The sequence below is a fragment of the Macaca fascicularis genome, chromosome 14, assembly GCF_037993035.2.
Source record: "Macaca fascicularis isolate 582-1 chromosome 14, T2T-MFA8v1.1".
Lineage (NCBI taxonomy): Eukaryota > Metazoa > Chordata > Mammalia > Primates > Cercopithecidae > Macaca > Macaca fascicularis.
The window spans coordinates 77,872,376-77,894,348 of record NC_088388.1 but is presented as its reverse complement, the minus strand read 5'-3'; the positions used below and the strand labels follow the sequence as shown (position 1 = coordinate 77,894,348).

Sequence of the window (21,973 nt, the reverse complement as noted above, 5' to 3'; positions counted from 1 at the left end):
ATCATCAAGTAACACATTGATAAAAGTGTAATTGGCAGGCTTGCAAATCTGTTATTGCTTCTTTCCCAAAACCACCATGTTCTCTCTATGACAGATCTACAGCTGGAGAGATGGCAGAGGAAACCAATATTGGCTGAGCCTTTACCATCAGCAAGCAGACTGCTGGGCTCTTGGTGAGCGTAAGATCACCAGTCCTTCAGCAACTGTTTGCAGTGGGTATCGTCACTTTTTTTTTTTTCTGAGGAGAAAATGAACACTAACAGAAGTAAAGTGACTTATCAAAGGTCACATAGCCAGCAGCCACATTAGGCTTTGATCCTTGGTTTGCCCAATAGGAAGTTCATGGTCTTTCTGCTTTAGCTGTGTTTCCCTGATAGACAGGCCTTTCCCTTTCCCTATGCCTGGTGGAAAATCCAAACCAGAGCTGATGAATTTCACTCTCACCACCACTTGGAAACAGCATTGAAGTTATGGGTTCTCATCTGGGCCTTATGACCACAGACAATTGACTTCACTTCTCTAAGCCTCTGTTTCTTCACCTGAAAAATGGAGATGAATTTTCCTACTGAGAGTGTTTTAAGGAAAAGATCTTGTGGAGAATCTGGGCCAGTTCCTGGCCTCCAGGAGAAGCTCTGTAAATGCCCCACCCCTCTGCCAATCTCAACCATACAGGTGTCTGCACTCCCTAACTGTGTTAGTCTGTTTTGCATTGCTATAAAAGAACTCCTTAGGCTGGAATTTCTTTATAAAGAAAATAGCAGTCTGTCCCCAAAACTTCATCTGTCCTCAAATACAAAAAATTAGCTAGGCATGGTGGCACATACCTGTGCTCCCAGCTACTCAGGAGGCCAAGGTGGGAGGATCGCTTGAGCCTAGGAGACAGAGGTTGCAGTGAGCCAAGATTGTTCCACGACACTCCAACCTGGGTGACAGAGTGAGACCCCATCTCAAACGAAAGAAAATAGGTTTATTTGGGTCATGGTGCTACAGACTATACAAGCACAGCACCAGCGTCTGCTTGGCCTCTGGTGAGGCCTCAGGAAACTTTTACTCATCGCAGAAGGCAAAGGGAGAGCATGTGTGTCACCTGGAAAGAGAGGGAGCATGAGTATAGGGAACCAGACTGAGGGGGAAGGTCCCAGACTCTTTAACAACCAGATCTCAAGTGAACTAACAGAGCAAGAACTGATTCATTTCCATGGGGAGGGCACCACGTAATTCATAAGATCTACCCCTGTGATCCAACACTTCCCCCCAGGCACCACCTCCAACACTGCGGATCACATTTCAACATGAGAACAGATATCCAAACTGTATCACTCACTTTGTTTCCTTCTTTCTCCATCTTCATCTCCTATAAGCTAGAGCTGGGCTCATGGAGACCACCTCTCTAGAAACCTGGATGGTTCCCCTGCACCCTTCACTGGTCCTCTTGGTTGTTGGAGTCAGGTGTGAGGAGGTTCATTTCAGGCATCCCACTCTTTTTTACCACAGGCACAGTAGAAGAATCTGCAATGCCAGGTTCCCTTCAGCTGATAACCAGGACACATGGGAAGTCACACCTACACCCCAGTCCCATGGAATCAGGCATCCTTATTTGCCCACACAAACGTACGTCTGAGCCCCACCCAAAAAGCAAGCTCAGAAGATCATCTGGATTTTCAACATCCTGCCCGAGCTGAGCCAGTTAGAAAGGAGATCTAGGTGACTGAGCAGGTGCCTTATGTTTAGAGAGCAGATCCTTCTACAGTACAGTCCTGGTCTGGTCACTTTCCTGCTTTAAAAATTTCCATGACTCCCCAATTAAGGTCTGATTTCCTTTTTCTAGTGTTCTCACTTCTGTCTCATTTATCACTGCTCTCTTGACATAGACTTTTGTGCCATAATCAAGGTACTCTCCTTCCTTCCTACCTTCCGTCTACCTTTATTCATCTAACAAATATTTACTACTGCTTTCTACATGCATGACACTGCACTAGGCACATATGGCAATGGCAAGGCAAGCTAGTGGGTGGACACAGACAAGTAAATACTTCAGGGTGAGAAATGTTGCAACAGGGAGAGTCCAGGGAGTTGTGGGAGCACCTAGTGGGGTTGCCAAATGCAGGCTTGAAGCATCAAGAAAGCTTCTTGAGGGAGAAGGTCATGAAGTCAAACCCTAAGGATGAGTGGAAGCTAAGAGACATATAGGGTGGTAGTTGTGAGGAGGACGGAAGAGGAAAGGAAATGCCCCAGGGAGAAGGAAGAAGCTTGCGCAAAAGCTAAGAGACAAAACTTTTGTGGTTATGCTCCATAGATTGCCGTTCAGATAGATTTAATGCAGAAAGTGCCCTAGAGCTCTGCAAAGTTGGCAAAAGAGAGAGCACTGAGTCCATGGAAATGAGAGCAGGCCAGCATGTCTTAGCAAGTCTCACTGGACTTGGTAAGGAAAAGTTAATCGTAACAATGAGACTTGGGAGGTAAGGGGTCAGGTGGGGAGACAGATTGCTAAAGACCTGGTGAAGGATGAAGGCTTTAGGCCAGAGTATTCCTCCCTCTACCACAGATACTAATGCTCCTATCTCTTCTCATTGAAATCCTCCAAGGCTCAGTAAAGCGTTTCTCAGTTCCTCCAGTTGAAATGAGCCCCCCAGCTCCTTGAACTGGGCTGTGGTTCTGTTCTGACAGGTCCTACGTCTGCCCTGCTGAGACCTCCTTGTGCACTTATCCCTCCCCTCCTTCCAGCTCCCTTGCAGCTGTGCTTCCTAATTGTATCTCCCTCACCTTCTAGCCCAATCACTGAGTGTTTAGGAAATGTTTGTGGAATGAAACAGGATTTGCCATACTTTCATGATCATACACTGTTTTATAAAAAAGAAAAGATGAAGACAGCTAGTCCTCACTTTACATGTACGTATTTATGCATAGCAACATCGAACATTTATTATAGGTATTTACTGGCTGCCGCACACAGTTCTCAACATGTTACTTATTTTAATTTCTTTCGTCCTCAGAGCAACCCAGAAATTAGTAGGCACTCTTTTTTTTTTTTTTTAATTTTCCTTTATAAAGGCGTAGAAACCGAGGTGCAAAGGGTGAAGTAATTTACCCAAGGTCACTGAACTGGCAAGTAGTGGAACTGGATTTCAGATGTAGGCAGTCTGGCTCCAGAGCCCGTACTCTCAATGTGACCCTCCCTTGCTCCTGTACATGCTGAATTGGTACAGCAGTGCATTTTCATACACATATTCCAAGCACTCCTGTATTACATGCGTTAAAAAACATACTAAATAGAACTTTGAAATACATGAGTTAAAATATTTTCTTACATCCTAGGAAATAGTTCTGTGTACCCTACCTCGGAAATCACTTAAATTCAAAGTTGCCAATGAATAAGAGGAAGGAAATTAACATGTGTCCAATAATAACTGTACCTCACAGAAACTCTGCCTGGCACCGGCTCCCGTATGTTAGTTATGAATATTCAGAGCAACCCAGAGGCCTGAAGAGAGACCAGGGAATGCATGGGAGAAAGGAGAGACAGGGATGAGGCCTGGGAGGGCACAGTGCCGTTCTGCCATTCTCATCCCAGGGCCCCTGAAGTTTATGATGGAACAATTTACTTAGTTCTGGAACTATTTATTTCGTAAAGCTTGACAGATTTACTCAGGAAGAGGCTGTAACAAACACCCTGAAACAACATATCGTGTTTCTTAATTTTTGTCTGAAATTCTAACAACTCAGTGTGGTATGGGACTGGTTATCTCAAGCTCATCAGAAGCTCTGATTGAAGATTATATTGTGTCTTTGGTTAATAAAAGATGAGGAAATGAATGTATATTGGCTTAATAAATGTGGCCTGGTAGACAGAATCTTTCCAAAACTGGAACTGTAGTGGGAGTCATGAATGGGGTTGTTGGTGGGGTGCTTTTGTTACCTATAATAGACATTTGGTGAGCACTAACCACTTGCTCATGCATATTGTGTACTCACATACATGATCTTTAGTCCTCATAGCAGCTACATAAAAGGTAGGGGTGTCAGGTGGACAAATTACAAATGAGGGGCCAGGCGTGGTGACTCACGCCTGTAATCCCAGCACTTTGGGAGGTTGAAGCAGGCAGATCATTTGAGGTCAGGAGTTTGGGACCAGCCTGGCCAAAATGGTGAAACCCCATCTCTACTAAAAATACAAAAATTAGCTGGGTGTGGTAATGCACACCTGAAATCCCAGCTACTGGGGAGGCTGAGGCAGGAGAATCGCCTGAACCCAGGAGGTGGAGGTTGCAGTGAGCCGAGATCACGCTACTGCACTGCAGCCTGGGTGACAGAGACCCTGTCAAAAATAAATAAAAAATTACAAATGAGGAACTGGAAGTATTTTTCCTAATATCATAAAACTAATAGGAGGTGAGGCTGTGATACAAACCCCAATTCTGTTCAACTCCAAAGCTCACTCCAGAAATGCACTGTACCCCAAGAATATACTGTATACTTTCATGTAGGAGACAGATACAGATAAATAGAAACACAACAGAGCAGATATATTAGACCTGAAGACAAGGTTAATTCAGAGAAAGGAATGCGGAATGTTCAACCCTCTAGCACCAGGTGGTCAGTGGTGTCGGGGAAGGCAGGCTCTCAAGGTAAATCGGGAATGCTGGCTTAAAAGATTGTATGGTGAATCATAGCCTGAATTTTTAGGTAAAGAGACCAAAACACAGAGGAAGAAGCCACCCAGAGGTTGTACCTTGGGCATTGATTTCTGCTGCTTCAATTCTTCTTGCTGAATTTCTAATATCAACCAGCCAAATGGCACACACAGCAATTCGATAAAATGTCACAAAGTTAAGCTCAGGGGTTAACCTTAAGAGTCATGGAACCTGGGGCCGGGCACAGTGGCTCACACATGTAATCCCAGCACTTTGGGAGGTCAAGGCGGGCGTATCAAGAGGTCAAGAGATTGAGACCATCCTGGCCAACATGGTGAAACCCCGCCTTTACTAAAAATACAAAAATTAGCTGGGTGTGGTGGTGCACGTCTAGGAAAAAAAAAAAAAAAAGGCTGGGCGTGGTGGGTCACACCTGTAACCCCAGCACTTTGGGAGACTGAGGCGGGCAGATCACAAGGTCAGGCATTCAAGACCAGCTTGGCCAAAATAGCGAAACCCCATCTCTACTAAAAATACAAAAAAAAAAAAAAAAAAAAAATTAGCCGGGCAGGTGGCAGGTGCCTGTAGTCCCAGCTGCTTGTGAGGCTGAGGCAGGAGAATCACTTGAACCTGGGAGGTGGAGGTTGCAGTGAACCGAGACTGTGCCACTGCACTCCAGCCTGGGTGACAGAGTAAGACTCTGTCTCAGAAAATAAGAGTCATGGAACCTGCAAAATCCTACGGGCCACTCTTGTGTGGACAGACCACAAAAAGCTTCCCACCCTACCCTGCAAATAATCAGCCGCTCTCTGTGCCACCTACCCCTTAGAGCCCCGCTGAACGTTAAGATGGCCCACTGGGGCTGCGTTATTTTTCCTAAGATTCAGTCTGTTTGAAAAGCTGGATAGATATGACTATGTTATAAACCTTCTGTCACTCAAGGCGGGAGAAAATGAGCAGCCCTTGCTGTAAGTGGTTGCATTGTCTTGTACTGTATACTTTTATATGTCTGTGCTTATGTTCCCTCTCTTGTAGACGATGTACTGCACATGTTGAAAGGTTGGCCACAGATAAGACTGCAAATTGTCTGAGCTCAAAGTTCTTGTCCCAAGCCATCGCCTCCTCCTTCTGAAGAGTTGGGAGTTTGCTTATATAACTATAGAAAGCTGGGGTTTTAGAACCATGGCATGATAGAAACTTGGGGTCAAACTGTTTTACAACATCTTGGAACTCACACACGAAATGTGAGTGTCCTAAAATTATAGAATGTTCTCATCTTTGAACATTAGAACTTAAGAATCCTAGTATGTGAGACCCCCTAGAATTAAGCTAGTCAACAAATACTTCTACAAGCCTACAATGTACCAGGCAGTAGGTTAGATTCTGGATATAAAGACATGAACAAAATTTCCTAAGGGTCTTGCTTTCAGGGAGGTTCCGGAGAATGTCAGAATTTAAGAATCATAAAGTGTGAGATTCTTAGAAAAACAAAACATTGCTGTGTTGAAATCCTAGACTGCCAAAGGTAGAGTGAAGCCTTGGATCATTCTCTCCAGCTCTCTCTACCTTTTTACGAGGCCTAGGGCCTGTTGCAGGCAGGTCGGAGTAAAATCTCAGTAATAAGAACATCATTTCAATTCGGTGACATCACAGAATGGCCAGCTTATAGGGGGTCAGGGATCACCCAGTCACCACTGCTGCTTTTATCAGCGAGGCCACTGAGGCTCAGAGAGGGGCAGCGGTTTGATAGATCACATGGCCCTGTCAGGACTAGACCCTGGGTTTTCAGGTGTGTCTTGAAGAATAGGCAGAACAGAAAAGGCTTTCCATGTGTTTCCGAGATTGCCATTTGCCAGCCTGCGCTGAGGCCCCAGCTCTTCAGAAGGAGTTTGCAGCAACTTGCCCTGCGGAGGCATCAGCCCCGCCCCCGGCCCACGTGTGCAGTAGATCCCCGTGTTGGGAGCCCCTCCTTCCCGTTGATGCGTGTTTTATTTTGCTCCCTCCCCCTCCCCGTGTGCCTCAAAATCAATTTTCATTATTTTTTCTGTCTGTGTTTGTCTTTGTGGTTCGCAGGTGCTCCCTTGCATTGTTCATCCGCTTCATCAACCCCTATTGAGCAGTCCCCCTCCCCGCCCCCCTCCCCTCCGGCCAATGAGAGCCAGAGGCGGTTGCTAGGCAACGGTGTGGCCCAGCCAACCCCGGACTCAGACTCTGAGGAAGAGTTTGTCTCTAATTCATTCTTAGTTAAAAGTGGCTCCGCCAGCCTGGGGGTCGCGGCGAACGGTAAGTCCCTCTCTCTTCCTACTTTTGCGGGTTTGTTTTTAAAAATGTCCTTTCGTTGCCGATGCCTGCTTGGGCCGCTTGCCGGGGCGGAGGGGCCTGGTGCATGGTGGGCTCCGGGGGAGTTGGGGGCCTGGCGTGGCTCCGCGGGCTCAGGCAGCCCCGCTCTTGCCCCGCGGCGCCCCTGGAGTGTGCAGGAGTTGGGGGGCTGTTTCTGTCCCCAGCCCCCATGACAGACATCGGACAGGCAGATGTACGGACAAAGATGCACAGACAGACACCACAAGAAGGAAACATCAGGTGAAGGCCAGACAGGTAAAGGTAGAGACAAAGATTGACACAGACAGAAAAAAAAAGGTTAAGACATCGGCAACACTGACCAACTACCTACTGTGTGCCAGGGACTGTGCCAGGCACTGTCACAACCATGCCCAAGAGATTCAGTATTTTAGTGTCCCCATTTTCACTGAAAAAACTGAGAAGGATGACCCCATTACCCATAGAACAGCGCTGGCTTTAAAAGTTCTCCACTTTCACAGAGCCTGGAGACAGGCAGCCCTGAAGCCCCAGGCAGCTGCAGGGCTAAATGCTGGCTGCAGAGAGAACCACTGGGTTTAAGCATGGATCTGCAAGCTCTCTTATTCTGAGCTCTGCCCTGGCGTTCTTAAGGTGGGAGGTGGGGTATGGTGGAAGAGCTCCAGGGTGACCAGCTTGTATCCCCTGATCAGGTGCTGTTAGACTTGAGCCAAGGTGCTTGCCCTCTCTGTCCAGCAGAGGCCAGTCCACTTCTTTGCAAGGAAGCCCCGGAAGGAATTCAAACCTCTAAGAGGTGGGGCAGGATGTACATGAGGTAACCTAGGATCACCTTAATAGCCCCAGGATTTCCTGATGCTAGGACAAGAAGAGAGGAAATGAAACTGTTTCCCCACAGATAACACTGTAGGTTGTGTGTCAATTTGGCAAACATTTATTTATGTAAGTGTTTGTGTGGTACTAAATTCCAGGCCAGATTCTGAAAAAGGAGGCAGAGGTTCAGAAAGGGATAAGACAGTCTATGGGTTCTGGAATCAAACAGCTTTGAATTACATACAAACTTTATTGCTGTGGGACATTAGATAAGTCACATTGCCTCTCCAAGCTTATTTCTTCAAGGGTAAAGTGGGCATTGTAGTGCCGACCTCATGATGAGCACCCATCACAGTGCCTGGAACAGAGAAGGAGTGTGGTAAATGTTAGTCATTGCCTAGTCCCCTCCACCTGCCTCTAGGGGATTTACAGACAGCCTGTCTGTGAAATCTCCCAGCACACTGCCTGGCACTTGGGGATGATCCAAGAAATGTCAGATGCCATCTTTTCTCTTGGGAGCACATCATTACAGCCCAAGGCGGCAAAGGCGGTAGGAACCTAGTATGTTCTGTGAGCGAGGAGGGAGCCTCTACTCTGCCTGAGAGAATGAGGAAGTGCCTCCTAGAGGAGGCGCTCACAGGACTTGAAGGAATTAGTGAGGTGCGCCAGACAGAGATTAGCAAGGGTGCTATGGGCAGAGGGAACACACGGACAAAGCACTCGAGGTGGGGACTTGGGAAGCCTGCCCCAGCCCTTTTAAACCTGGGAGCCTGGGCTGTAAATAGGTGTGAACCTTGGAAGGGTCTGGAAGGCCATGTGGTAAAAAGTCACCTGAGCTCTTCTGGGAACTGGCTTGAGTGCCCCCACCAAATGACAATGAAGGGCGGTCATTACCCACCCACCTTTTCTAGTGAGGACCTCCCCGCTTCCGCGCTTCCGCTGTCTTTGACAATCAGAGAGATCTTTGTCCTTGATGATTCTCTTCTGTCAGGATTTTACACCCTGCATTCTCCATGACCAAGACCCAAACCTCCTCCTTTTTTCTCAATGCTTCCTGGGGTGGGGTTGTTTTCTTGGTGGTTCAGTGTCCCTACTCCTCTATGCCTTTTAACTGCCTGTGTTTCAAATGATACACAGAAACAGGAACCCTGGGATGGGAGCGAGGAGACCTGGTTCCAGAGCCAGCTCTGTGGCTCACTGGCTATTTATCTTTGGCAAATCACTGTCTTTCTAAGCCTCCGTTTCCCCATTTTGCCAGTGGTGGAACAATCTCTAAGGTACCCTGATTTTAGGAGTGTCATGAGTTATTCCCCTCAGTAGCCTTCTTAAGCTTTTGGAGTAGGGGGGAAATATATATATATGTATGTATATATATGTGTGATGATGTTCTTTGTTCATTTCTGAGTAAGCCTTACAAGTAGAAGAGAAGGCAAGAGATTAAAGTCCTTAATCTCTTCCTTTGCAAATTAACTGAACAAGAGCAATCGCTTTGTTGCAAGTTCTAAGGCAAATTGATGACATTATTGCATTATTGATGTGCAGGGAAGGAGATGGGGGACTTTAGCCTGCAGCTGTCTGCTCAGGGCTGCTCCTGCATACTTCTGCACCCCAGGGGACCTTGTCACTTTGGATCCCTTCCCCAGGCCCTTGCTCTGAGTGTCACTCTAAAAGTTGGTAATAAGGATGTCTCATGCGGGAAGGAAGAGTCTGAGTCCTTACTGGTCTGTTGCTCTGGGGTTGGGATCACAAGAGAGCCCAGTGAGTCTCTACCATGGCTGGACCCTGCCTACTGCCTTCCTCTCCCCTGAAACCCCAAACCAGGGATCCTCTATGAGCCAAAGGACCTGCTGGTACTGGTGTGGACTCAGCACTAGTGAGTGAAGATGAGAGTGCCCTGGAACATAGACGTATGGGGCCTAATAAATGCTTTTAGGGTTTTTAATTTGATTTTTTTTCATGGAAAAAATGTGAAATTATTTTAATGGAATTATCTGTATTGTTTCTGCCAATTATAAAAGTAGCAATGCTCATTAACATCTAAATAATATGAAAAGGTAAAATGTTAAGTTCTTTTATAATCCTTCCTCCCAGAGATAACTACATTTAACAGTTTGGTGCATGGTCTTTCAGAGACTTTTAATTTAGTGTTCATTTAATAAGTGAGTGAATGAACCAATGAGCAAGCAATGCTTAAGGACCACAGTGTAGCAGAGAGCTATAGCCATTGCTCTAGAGACAAGCCTGAAATTGGATCCCAGATGTGCAACTCGAGGCAGTGTTTCCAACCTCTGAGAGCATCAATTGCTCCATCTGTGAAATGGGAGAAAACCTTCCAAGGTTGTGATGGTGTTTAAAGAAGTTAAAGCTGATAAAACTTTTCTATCTGTCCTCCCTATCTCCACACCCCCATCTCCTTCCACCAATTTGAGACCTTAGAGACCACCCTCAACAGAGCAATTGCTTTAGGGCCAGCTGAGACTGCATTCAGATTGTATTTTAAATGACAAAGAATGCCTCTCTGGCTCCTAAAGGGTGAAAATGAGACAGTTTCCTATGGTGAGAGCTGAGGCTCTTGGAGCCAGCCTTCCCAGGAGCTTGCGCTGGACTCTCCAGCATCACCCCCAGAGGCCCTCTGCCCACAGCTGTGTCAACTCCAGCCTGAGCTGCTATCCTGGTCTGGTAGGCCTCAGAGCTGCCCTGCTGAAATCCCCATGTAAAGTACAAAGAGGATCGTGGGGTATCACAGAACAGCTCATTGTCCCTGCGGAGAAGAAAACAGGGGAAGTAGCTTTTTCTCTTCTCAAAATCCTAATCCTTTCCCAAGGGTAATCATCCAGAAATCATTGATATATATAAAGAAAGATTTCACTAAAATATCAACTAGTCACAGTTGAAAAAGCAAAGGAGGTGGTTAGGATTAAGTAGGTATTCGTCCCTACCCCAAAGAAACTTTTCAGAATAAATATTAAATGTTTCATGAATTGTTATCTAAATTCTAAAGCAAAGGGGCTTTAAAAACTTGGTGGTTAATATTTAAGAGGGTCAGGGAATAAATAGCTCTGAGCAAAGTGTCAGTTTCTCAAAGCCTAGGTAAGGTAGTGGGGTGGGTGGGATAATTTACATTTAATAAGAACTTTCTATGTGCTCAAAATCTTTCTATAAAACATGCATTATCGTATTTGTGTCTCCATTTACGTCCCTTTCACTGTTTAGGAAACTGAGGCCCAATAAGGGGCAGTGACTTGCCCATTGACCATTGATCATAAGGGCATGGAAAAGATTCAGACCCAAGCCTGTTTGACTCTAGAGCCCCAATTTTTTTCCTTCTGTTGCTTTTATATTTTGTTTCAAATATCAGATCCTGTTATTTCTGTCTTCTCCTTAGTAGGAGTTTGAAGAAGATAAGAGGAATTCCACCAAAGCAAACCTGGTTTTAAGAGAATTCCAAGTTGTTGGATTCCTGTTACCTCACAAACCTTTATGAATCCCCTATTATATGAGATGAATCAGACCAGATGACTGGGCATTACTTTGGTGCAGCTTCCTCAGAGCCAAACTTTGGATGCTGGGCCGTCCATGGCTCTTTTCTTTCTTCAGCACTGGGTCCTTAGTGCCTTGCCTTACAGATTTCTCACTGGTCAGCATCACTGCTGTTTGGCAGTTTCATTGACTTTCTCAGGTCTTAAGCAGCTGGGATTATTTTGTTTTGACTACCAATCCAGTGGAGGAGTGTTTATTTTTCTTTCTAAAAGGGAAACACTGCTATGTTTGTAAGCTCCTTCTAACAGTGTTTTCTTAAAACAAAAAATTCAACTTAATTTAGAACCTATTCAGAGTCCCTGGGGGAGTCAACCAAGGTCCTTTTAAGTCAGATTATGAAATCAGAAAGCAAAATTGTGCCTGTTTCTAACAGTTGAAAGGAAGGTCCAGTGAGATTTTTGTCTTCTTTCACTATGAATTTTGTGGAGCCTGGGTTTTTTGTTGTTGTTGTTGTTTCATGCCAACTGCAATTACTTGGATCTGCTTATTTACCTAGTTCTGGGGGTATAGAACATTGGGGTATGTAAAGTTTTCAGCACTTTTGTTCACCACTTCTCTCAACTCTTTTGCATCAAAAGACCCTCACTGGTAAATAAATTCTTATTACACCAGCTATGTAGCAAAGTTAAGTACCTAACTTCCGTTGGCAAGACAAATTGATTTCTTCCTTTATTCATTCATTCATGATGACATTTTAAATGTTTGTGGATGTTTTCCAGAGAGATGAGGGATGAAGGGTATTCTAAACAGAGAGATCCTTTAAAATTGGTATTTAATTTATTGAGTTAAAATTCCTTAAACGAAACCCTTGGAATCAGAAGCACTTTAGAATTTGGAAATGTTCAGATTTAAGAATGAAAATGGAGTACGTATTCTGTATTTCTCCTAAAATTCCTACAGTAATCAAACACATCACTATTTCTGCCATGAAACATGAATAGTTATTATACTCATGGGATTTTAAAATGACTCCAAGCCTCAGGTCAGTTCAGGTCAGGTTTTGCCACTAAATGAGTTTTGGTTAAACATCTAGTCTCAGAGTTTTGGGGTTTCAGAATGATGGCTAATAGATGGTCATCCTGAATTGTGTCTTCTTAAAAATGAGGGAACTGGACCTCAGAAAGATTTAGCAACTTGCTCATGGTTGTAGAGCTAACTAGATAACTTGAAAACTAGAATGCATGATACAGGTACAAGTTGCTGACCAGGAAGCTCCATAGATGTGCTTATTGTTTATCCATAATCACTGCTTAGAAAGGCCTAGCCCCTCTGCTTTAGAAATGAGAGTTCAGGAGGCCAGCACCAGCAGGCTGGGTGGCTCTAGGCCTGGAAATTCAGTAGGAAAGAAGCCAAGTGGTCAGAAGCCTAGAACTCGGCAACTCTGAGTTGATAAGGAGCATTTCCTGATAGGCCCTCTGCTGTCTGGCCCCCTTTCTTTGATGCCCCCACTGTCTTCTGTACTGATTCCTCTCTAACAGTCTGGGACCTAGTTATTCCCATGTCTGGTTCCCTCATGTAACTCCCAGTTCCTAGAGGTAGGCCTTGTATACACTATCTCCAGCAGTGAGCACAGTGCCCTGTGTATGTGTATGTGCTAAACTCAACATTGAAAAAAAAAGCACTGATTTCCTTTCTTCCTTCTTTCCACCAGCACCCTGTCTACACACATGCACAGCAATAATCCTAGGAACGGGGCACTGAGGCACATACATGATGCAGCTGTGGAGAGTCACAGAGATGAAGCGATTTGCCTAAGTACAAAGTCAAGATGCAAAGCCTGGCCCCAGACTCCAGTGTTCGTTCCATTCTACCAGGTGCCTCCCTTAACTAGACAAGCTCTCACCTATGGCCTCCCACCTGGGGCAGACCATTATGCCCCCCAATTGAGGGCAGTGGTGACAACCTCACAGGAGTCACTTCCGTTTTTATACTGTTGACAAAGCCCTTTTTCATACATTACCTCGGGGAAACTCTGATGACTTTAATTTAATTGCCACATTGGCTTTCTAGGAGGTAAGACTTCATCCTGACCTTGCAAAATAAACAGGTCACATTTTGAATTAATGTAACTGAGCATCCTGGGAGAACCAGGACCCTCTAATTAGTCACTCATTGTAGACTCTTTGCAGTTCCTTTTCCACTAATTTCCCCGAATACCACTGCATTAAAAGGTACAAAAATAACATTTTTCATGTATGGCTTGATTGGACCTAGGAATTCCTAGACCACCCCCCGAGGAAGGCATATTAGCTGCGTGTCCAGGCTTTTTCCATCTGGAAAGTAAGCCTGGTTTGTGTCCCTGTGGAAATGGTCATGGTCTGCTCCATGGATCCCTTGTGGACACCACACCACATTTTAAACCATCTCCTGACACTTCAGGGCCCAGACCACTGAAGAGGCACCTGGAAGGAGGCCAAGGAGAGTGTGGGAGATTAGTAGAACTCACATTTGTGTACCCTCTCATTCCCAAAGCTCGTTCTCCTCTGTCCTCTCACTGAATCCACAGAAAATTCCTGTGAGGTTGGAGAAATGTGAAGGAGGGTGAACACTGTGTCCATGTGAGAAACAGGCTCAGGGAGAAGCAGCTTAGCACAGAGCTGCCCCTTGGCCACAAGGCTTGGAACTAGTTTGGGCTTTGTTCATGGATGGTCAGTCCAACATGTGAGGCTCACTGCCATCATGTGAGGCCCGCTGCTATCATGTGAGCTCAATTTCCCAGTTACAAACTTCACCTGGAGAAACCTCATCATGAAAACCTGCTTACAGAGAGGCACAGGCCTGGGAGCAGATCTGCTTTGATCCCAGCTCTGCCTCTAGCCTGCTGTATCACCTTGCAAAAGGCTCATCCATTGGTTCTTCGGCCTTCTAGTCTGAGCAGTGAGAGAACTGGATGAAACCAGCATTTCCCAAACCATATTCATTTCTGTGTCACTGTCTTAGTCTGTGCCTCAGTGGTGTGCCCACCTACATGGTTATTTATGTTCCTTTAAACTGCTCCCTTTTCCAAACTTTTTCTCCTTAAGTAAATTTTTTTATTTCAAAAGGAAATTGTATATTACTGCTGCATTCCACTTGCCATATGGCAAGTGTATGACTTGCCATAAATAGAAGGTAACTGTAAAAATAAATACTATGAAAGCAGGTTATCCCATTCTGGCGAGAGAATGTCTGCTCAAGGACACTGAGGAGAGATTTGCCTCTCTGCATTAAACAAGGACATTGGCAACTAATAGGTGGTAAAAACACACTATTTCCAAACTTAGACTTCCTCTTTGACATCATCCAAAGGGTTGAAAGAAATGGAAGCTATTCTGCATGTGACTCGGTGTTATTTAATGTTTGTTCTCACTGTAATAACTTGAAATCACATCCCTTGGGTACACAGCTCTGTGGCTTTTTCCAATACTCTGTAGGATTTTAAAGCTGCCCCCACACAGCCTGCGCACCTTGAGAATAAACATCTCTTGCTGCTCTCAGGCCCATCCTTCTTCCCTTTCCTAAACGTGGTCTTTAGGAGCCATCTGTTCCCACCCTCCCCCAGGCAGCCCCCTGCCCTTTACCCCTGTCATCAGGTCTGAGCTGGGTGCTTTGAGCTCAGCTGGATCCCCCATTACTGGTTAATGGCCCCCAGTTTAAACCAGGAAACCTTGTGGCTTCCTTTTCTCCCTCCTCTCCCTCTCCTTCTGAACTGCCATTATTTATATAGGTGTTTGAGATTAAACAACTAAAAAAAAAAAATTCCCTCTGCTTTATAAGGCCTAAAAGGACTGAAGCCAGAAGAAAAACAGAAATGGCACAATGTGGAGCAATGGCAGGGAAAAATAGGTTATGGAGGCTTACAGGTCTGTGCTGTGTAGCTTTGGGCAATTTGCTTAACCTCTCTGGGCCTCAGTCTCCTCTGTAAAATGGAGACTAGTACAGTCTTCCCTCTCTATCCACAGGGGATTGGTTCCAGGACCCTCCCACAAGTGCAACCTCCATGGATACCAAAATCTACAGATGCTCAAGCCCTGGTATAAAATGGCATAGTATTTGCATATAACTTACAGACATCCTCTTGTATAATTTAAATCATCTCCATGTTACTTATAATACTTAACAATGTAAATGCTATGTAAATAGTTGTTATATTGTATTTTTAAATTTTATATTGCTTTTTTTTTCGATTTTTGATATTCAGTCAGCCATTGGTTAAGTCCATGGATTTGGAGGGCCAATTGTACTTCACATAATTGTGGTGTAAATGAGAAAATATGGGTAAGGCTTCTAGCATAGTGATTGCTGTATAACAGATGCCCAATGAATGTCAGCTTCCTTATTCCCTTTCTGGACCCCAAAAGTTTTTGGCCAGATATTCCTGGGAGGCAAGCAGATTCCTACACTCTTACCCCTCCTGGCTTGGAAGAGCCCCAGCAATTAACAGCTCAGCCTGGGAGTCCTGATCTTTAATCCCCCTCCCCCTCCTAGGTGATTTCCAGAGGTTTCGGGTGGGAGAGTGAGCCCAAGGCAGCAGCTAAACAAACATAGCACGTGGTCTCAGAGACAAAGCCTCAGATGTTCTTGCTGGAGCCCCTATGCTGTTTCCAGTCCGCATAGTTCCAGCGATGGAGTGCTGATGTTTGGTACCAGATGAAACGCTGTGATGCTTTTTCCTTCTGGTCAGCTGGCCTTCCTGCAGAGTTGAAAGGAAAGGAAAATGACTGGTAATTCATTTATGCTACATTCCTCTTTCCTGGTGGATCCTATTTCTATAAATAACTCTGGGAAGCTGCTAACCAGCTAACAACAATACCTATATTTGCACTTCCAGAAACCCTTCTTTAGATGCCCCAGTGGAACCTTGGGGGAATGCATACCTGATGTGAGCCAAGCCCTTTTCCCCACTATCTCAGTGACCTCACCAAGCTTACCTCTCTTACCCAGTTGCCCATCTATAAAATGGGAATAAGAATAGCAACCTGGAGAGTTTGCTAGGATAAAGGAGACACAGGAAAACATCCAAGACACTGAGATCAAGGCAGGTGTTCAGTGTTTACTGATCTTCTCTTGGCAAATAATAGAGATCATTTTTAGGGGGTAAGGAGGTTATCTCATCAAAACTAAACTTGTGATCACCCGTCTGCTATCATCCTGAGAAGGAGCAAAAATGGAAGTGGAGATGATCCCTATCTATTTGCCAGTTTTGCAAAATGCTGCTCCTCTTAGCCGAAACATTCCTACTATGTCTTCTTTCTCCTGGACCACTTCAGTAGCATCCTCCTGGCCTCCCTGCCCCTGTCTCTCCCTTAAATCCACCCCTCACACTGTTCTGCATCTCAAAGAGCCCCTGCTGGTGCCCTCCCTGGGTTTCCCACTGTGAGCAGCTCGGGTCCTGATCCTTGGCACGGCAGCCCCAGCCCTTCTTCCCAGAGTCCTATCCTTCCTCGAGCTGCTTACTTTCGTGCAGATTCAACACAGTTTCAGTACCCAGTACACGGCCTCTGGTCAATGTCTGGTGATGTCGGCAGAAAAGGCCAAACAAAGCCTCACTAATCAGAGTGAAACAGGGGAAGGTCTTTTCGATTTCCAGTGATATGGAGGAAAAATGAGGCTTGTTGACCCTCAGAACCAATTCAACTTAGCAAATTTTTATTAAGGACCTACTGTGTGCCAGGGCCCAAGAAGGATAGAAAGCAGTCAGCTTGCCTCTGCTGGGGAGACAGAAACACTAAACAGCTTGCCCTGAAGCAGCCACCAGTAAGGGGAACTGGAGAGGGAGTGCGCTGGGGTGTGTGGGGCTACAGAGGTGTAATGCAAACTGGGCAGTTGGGGGAACTTCCTAGAGAAGGATGCTAACTGCTGAGGAACATAGGCAAGTTTGCACATTCAGGCTCGTCTGGAAGTGAACTTTACTTTTATGTATCTGTAGGGCTCCTATGGACTGAATTGTGTTCATCATCAACATTCCCCACCACCCTCAAATTCATGTGTTGAAGCCCTAACTCCCTATGTGATGGCATTGGAGATAAGGCCTTTAAGGAGGTGATTAAGATTAAATAGGGTCATAAGGGCAGAGCCCTGATCAGATAGAGCCAGTGTCCTTATGAAAGAGGAAGAGACCCCAGAGAGCTCTCTCTCCTCCATGTGAGGACACAGCAAGAAAGTGGCCAGGAAGAGAGCCTTCCCCAGAAACGGAATCCCATCAGAACCTTGATCTTGGACTTTCCAGGCTTCAGAACTATAAGAAAATAAATTGCTATTATTTAAGCCACCCCATCTATGGAATTTTGTTACAGCAGCCTAAGCTGACTAAGACCAGAGCTCTGGTATAAGGATGAGCCTAGACATACATACTTTGCATGTCAGTTATTTGTCTGCAACCAAATGCTCTCAACCTAATTGTGGGGTCTGGAAGTGCTTGTTTCCTCCATTCATTCATTCATCCGTCCATTCATTTAGCAGACTCTTCCTGGTGTGTGCTCTGTGTGGGGTCCTGGCTGGAGCATGAACTCTGGTCAGATCTCATCTGTGCCCACCGTGTGCAGCCGTGTGCATTGGGCACATATGAAGGAAGCACTGTGGTCCTCTGCATGGACAGGGGGACAAGGCAAGGCTCTCTTCCTCTCTAGGAAGGAAGGGCTGGCACGGCAAAGGCCCAGCTTTACAGCCCACTCTCCATCCATCCCCTGCCAGCTCTCAGGGAGCAGCCCTTGAGCTCCATTTTCCCGGGGTTGGATGTGGGAGGAGACAAGCAACATAACCTGCAGGCAGGTGTGCTGGAACCAAAGAGGGCCTGATCACACCTTTGAACAGCAGAACAGATGAGCAAATCCCATTCCTGAGCAGCTACAGGTGCCAGGGGCTTCACCTTTCTCATTCCATTGAGTCTGCTCAGCTGGGAGGCTCTAGAGCAGAAGAGCTAAGAGTGTGGGTTTGAATGTTGGCTCTGTCATTACTAGCTGTGATCTTTAGCAAATGCTTTTAACCTCTGAGTTTTCATTTTTCCCTTATGTGTAAAACAGGGATAATAATAATACCTACATCATTGGTGGTATTAGAATTCAATGTGAAATAATATATGTGACATACTTAGCAAAGTCCCCAGTTACTGTACAGTCTTAATAAATGGAAATTTCTATTGTTGTTATTTTTTTGGTTAGTGTTTTACTCAACAGAGCCTCAGAAAGATATAACTTGCCCAAGGTCACAGAGATAGTAAGTGGCACTTTTGCATCCCAAGTATACCTGGCTCTTCACAATCTTTTCTCACGCTCACCAGGCTGCCTCCCTCATCTAACAGCCATCTCTCCCTTTCTTGACAATCCCCAGGCAGTCATAGGGTCTAAGGGAACCTCTAAAGCAGATCAAAGATTTATTCCCCCCTACCCCCCTCCCGAACTATACCCTACCCTGCTGCACAGAGGATAAAGCTGCATGTACATTTTGGGGGCAATTTATGACCCCTGGCCAGAGGCCCCTGAATGGAAACCGCTGAGTTGCACTCTGGCTCTCTGCTCTGTTCAGATGCCCCTATTGGGCCCCGCGTGGATGACAAGATGATGCATGAGGTCTAGCTAAGCAGCTTATTTGTCTTAGCTGGTGATGGCCTTTGTCCTGAGGTGGGTTAATGGTAAGGGGCAGTGGCCCTTTAAGGCCTGGACAATGGGCAGGCTTCTCAGGTCATCGAATCACTCAGTGGAATGGCCCTGAGTCCCTTAGAGCCCCTCAGAAAACAGAAGGCCTCTGCTGACCCTGCTGATCACCCATTGATGCACCCCTGCTCCAAGCAAAGGGGAACACTGGAATAATGGAGAGAGAATCAAAGAGCATTCGAATGACAAAGGACTTCAGAAGAGGAAACTGAGACAGAGAGAGGACAGTGGTCATTCCTGACTTCCCATCTCCCCCTGCAGCCAGTTCTGCACTGTGCTTTCATAGCTTGGCTTGTTTCTTTCTCCAAATGCAGCAGGCCCACACCTAACCAGACCAGGCTGATTTTCCCAGCTGCTCCTTTCATTGCTGAAACCTAATGCTGCAGATTTCAGTTCCAACTTCTCCACCTGGCAGCCATGGCCCACTAGAATTCACCCCTTTCCCTACTTCTTGAGCCCCTCTGATCCTTCCCCAAGCCCCCAGTCTTGTGAGCCACACCATTTAGCCTCTGCTACCTGCTTCAACAAAAGCAGCTTGCTCCCTTCAATCAGTTTCCTACATTTGCTTCTGAATAATGATCCTATTTAAAGATAACTTCTAATATTAGAATTTTTTCCAAGTTTGAAACCCACTGATTTAGATCAACCCTTTTATTTTATGGAAAATTGCAGAGCTGGGATTCAAAGCCAGGCCTTCTGATTCCCAATCTTGACTTCCTCTCAATGTATGTATTTTATTTATTCATTACACAAAGATTTCTAGCACACCTACTGTGAGTCAAATAGTGAGCTGCTCCCTAGAGTACTGACATATGTAAGACAGTGCTCCTACCCTCAAGGAAGGGCCTGAGCATTAACATCCAGTCCTGCTGAGGGTTCAAAACGCAATCATGAAAATGCCTATTGACTTTGGCATCCACGTGACCACTGGCGACTTTTGTAAGGGCATTTTCAGAATGTGGAGGCTAAAACCAGAGGAGGATGGATGGGATGGGAGCGGGTGGACACAGTTTAAGTAAATGAGCTAAAGAGATTGGGCTTTGTGTCACAAATTACTTACTAATTACAAAGGGAAAAGAGTTACTTTATAGTGGGGAGATTAGGAATCACCAACTTAACCAAGTGACCAAACTTAGCGCTCCATTAGTGAGCCATCCTAATATGAAGCAGTAAGAAGTACATCTCATCACATATCAGGTCCACTTGCAAAAAAAATGCAACCTGAATCCAATCATGAGAAAACAATCAGACACATCCAGAATACAGGACATTTTACAAAATAACTGGCCTGGACTTCCAGAAAAGCTAATACCAATTTGGGTGGGTGGGAAGCTCTGGTGGATTAAAAGAGAATAAAGAAATACAGCAGCCAAATGCGAAGCTTGACTCTTACAAGTGATTGAATCCGTTTTTTCTAAATGCTATAAAGAAGATAGTTGGGAAGAATTGGGGAAATTTTAAAATATAATAAGTATGTTAGGTGATATGGAATAATTGTTCATTAGTAGTCATATTGTGGTTAGATGATAGAATGTTCTTATTCTTAGGAGATGTGTGCTGATATAAAGTGTACTGAAGTCTACAACTTTCAGATGGTTCAGAAAAACTTTTTATGCATAGAGATGAAGTAATGTGGCAATATATTAACTGGCAGATTTAGATGAAGAGTATATGGGCTTTTCTATGCTATTCTTTCAACTTTTCCATAGGGTTGAGATTTTTCAAAATAAAAAATGGGAATGACTGTACTTAGATTGGCTAGAGACTGGACAATAGCAGTTGGGTTTTGGAAAGATTTCTTGGGACGGGTGAGATTAGGTGCTTTTTTTCATGAGAGGCCACCCTCACAACCAAGCAATGCTTTACGCCAAGCATTGACTTCTCCTCTTGGAATACAGAACCCCTCCAAACCTTTACAGAGAACTGATCGTTTGGCAGTTGTGATAAAACAGGCCCTTCCTGGGCGTGGAGGGAACTTCAGCAAGGCACTGGATCCAGTAATGGGAACCACATTGGCGGGAGTGTAGGCAGCCCCACCCCAGAAATAGCCCTTCTGTGCCGAGGCAGGACAACTGGAACAAATTATGCACATTCATACTTATTAAACTGCCTTGGCACCAGAAGTGATCCTCGTAACCTGAGCTTTACAACGGCACAGCCATACTTAAAGTTGGGTCAGCCTTGCCCCCGCACTCTCTCTGTCGGAGGTTTATAGCTAAGGCATAAAACAATTCAGCATGAGCTGAAACATGAAAACCTCCTCCAGATTGCAAAGGTAAATTTTTCTTTTTAAAGTTTTCTGAGGAGGCAGTGTTTAGGAATACAATCTTATCTGTCTCCTTCTGCTTTTCCAGTCCTTGGCCAGGTCCCCACACACCCTGCCCCCAACCCACTCCCTACCTCAAGCCTAGACCACAATCCAGTCACACACAGAAGCTGCTGCATCCTGTAGTTGGAGGGTTCTGTTGTGACCACGGAGTCTTGATTTCTGAAACTGAGCCTTGAAGCTGTGTGGCCTTGGGCAAGTTGAGTCCCCTCTCTAAGCTTCAGCCTCTTGGTTATTTATAGACAATATTTATTACAGGGTTATCCAGACTATACAGGTGTGTGGTCACTGAGTACGTGAGACCGGTGCACACAGTGGGTGCTCTGTAAACAATGAAGTTTGCCTCATATATTGATTCTTCCTTTCCTAAAAGATTTCTCTTTACAGTGCAATGTTGTTTGACAGCATTTTACCCACAGTAGAATTTCTTTCAAAACCAGAGTCAGTCCTCTCAAACCCTGCTTCTGCCCTATCAACAAAGTTGATGTGATATTCTAAATTCTTCTAAATGTTCACAGCATCTTCATCGAGAATAGGTTCCATCACAAGAAACCATTCTCTGCTCATCCATAAGAAGCAACTCCTCATCCATAAAAGTTTTACCATGAGATGTCAGCAATTCAGTTATATCTTGAGGTTCTACTTCTAGTTTTCTTGCTACTACCAGCACACCTGCAGTTACTTCCTCCACCGAAGTCTTGAAGTTCTCAAAGTCACCC

General features: G+C 45.2%; 1 protein-coding gene across 18 annotated transcripts in view; it reads left to right on the top strand.

Annotated features, from left to right (window-relative positions):
* The window catches only part of TENM4 (teneurin transmembrane protein 4), a 791,957-nt gene that overhangs the window by 471,562 nt on the left and 298,422 nt on the right, over positions 1-21,973 (top strand). For 11 of the 18 annotated variants that reach the window (XM_065528778.1, XM_065528780.1, XM_065528776.1 and 8 more), the window contains one exon: positions 6,705-6,914. The exons of the other annotated variants lie outside the window; for them this stretch is intronic. In XM_065528778.1, the coding sequence (XP_065384850.1) occupies positions 6,705-6,914 (210 nt within the window). The remainder of the gene's footprint in view (positions 1-6,704; positions 6,915-21,973) is intronic. 18 annotated transcript variants of the gene reach the window in all.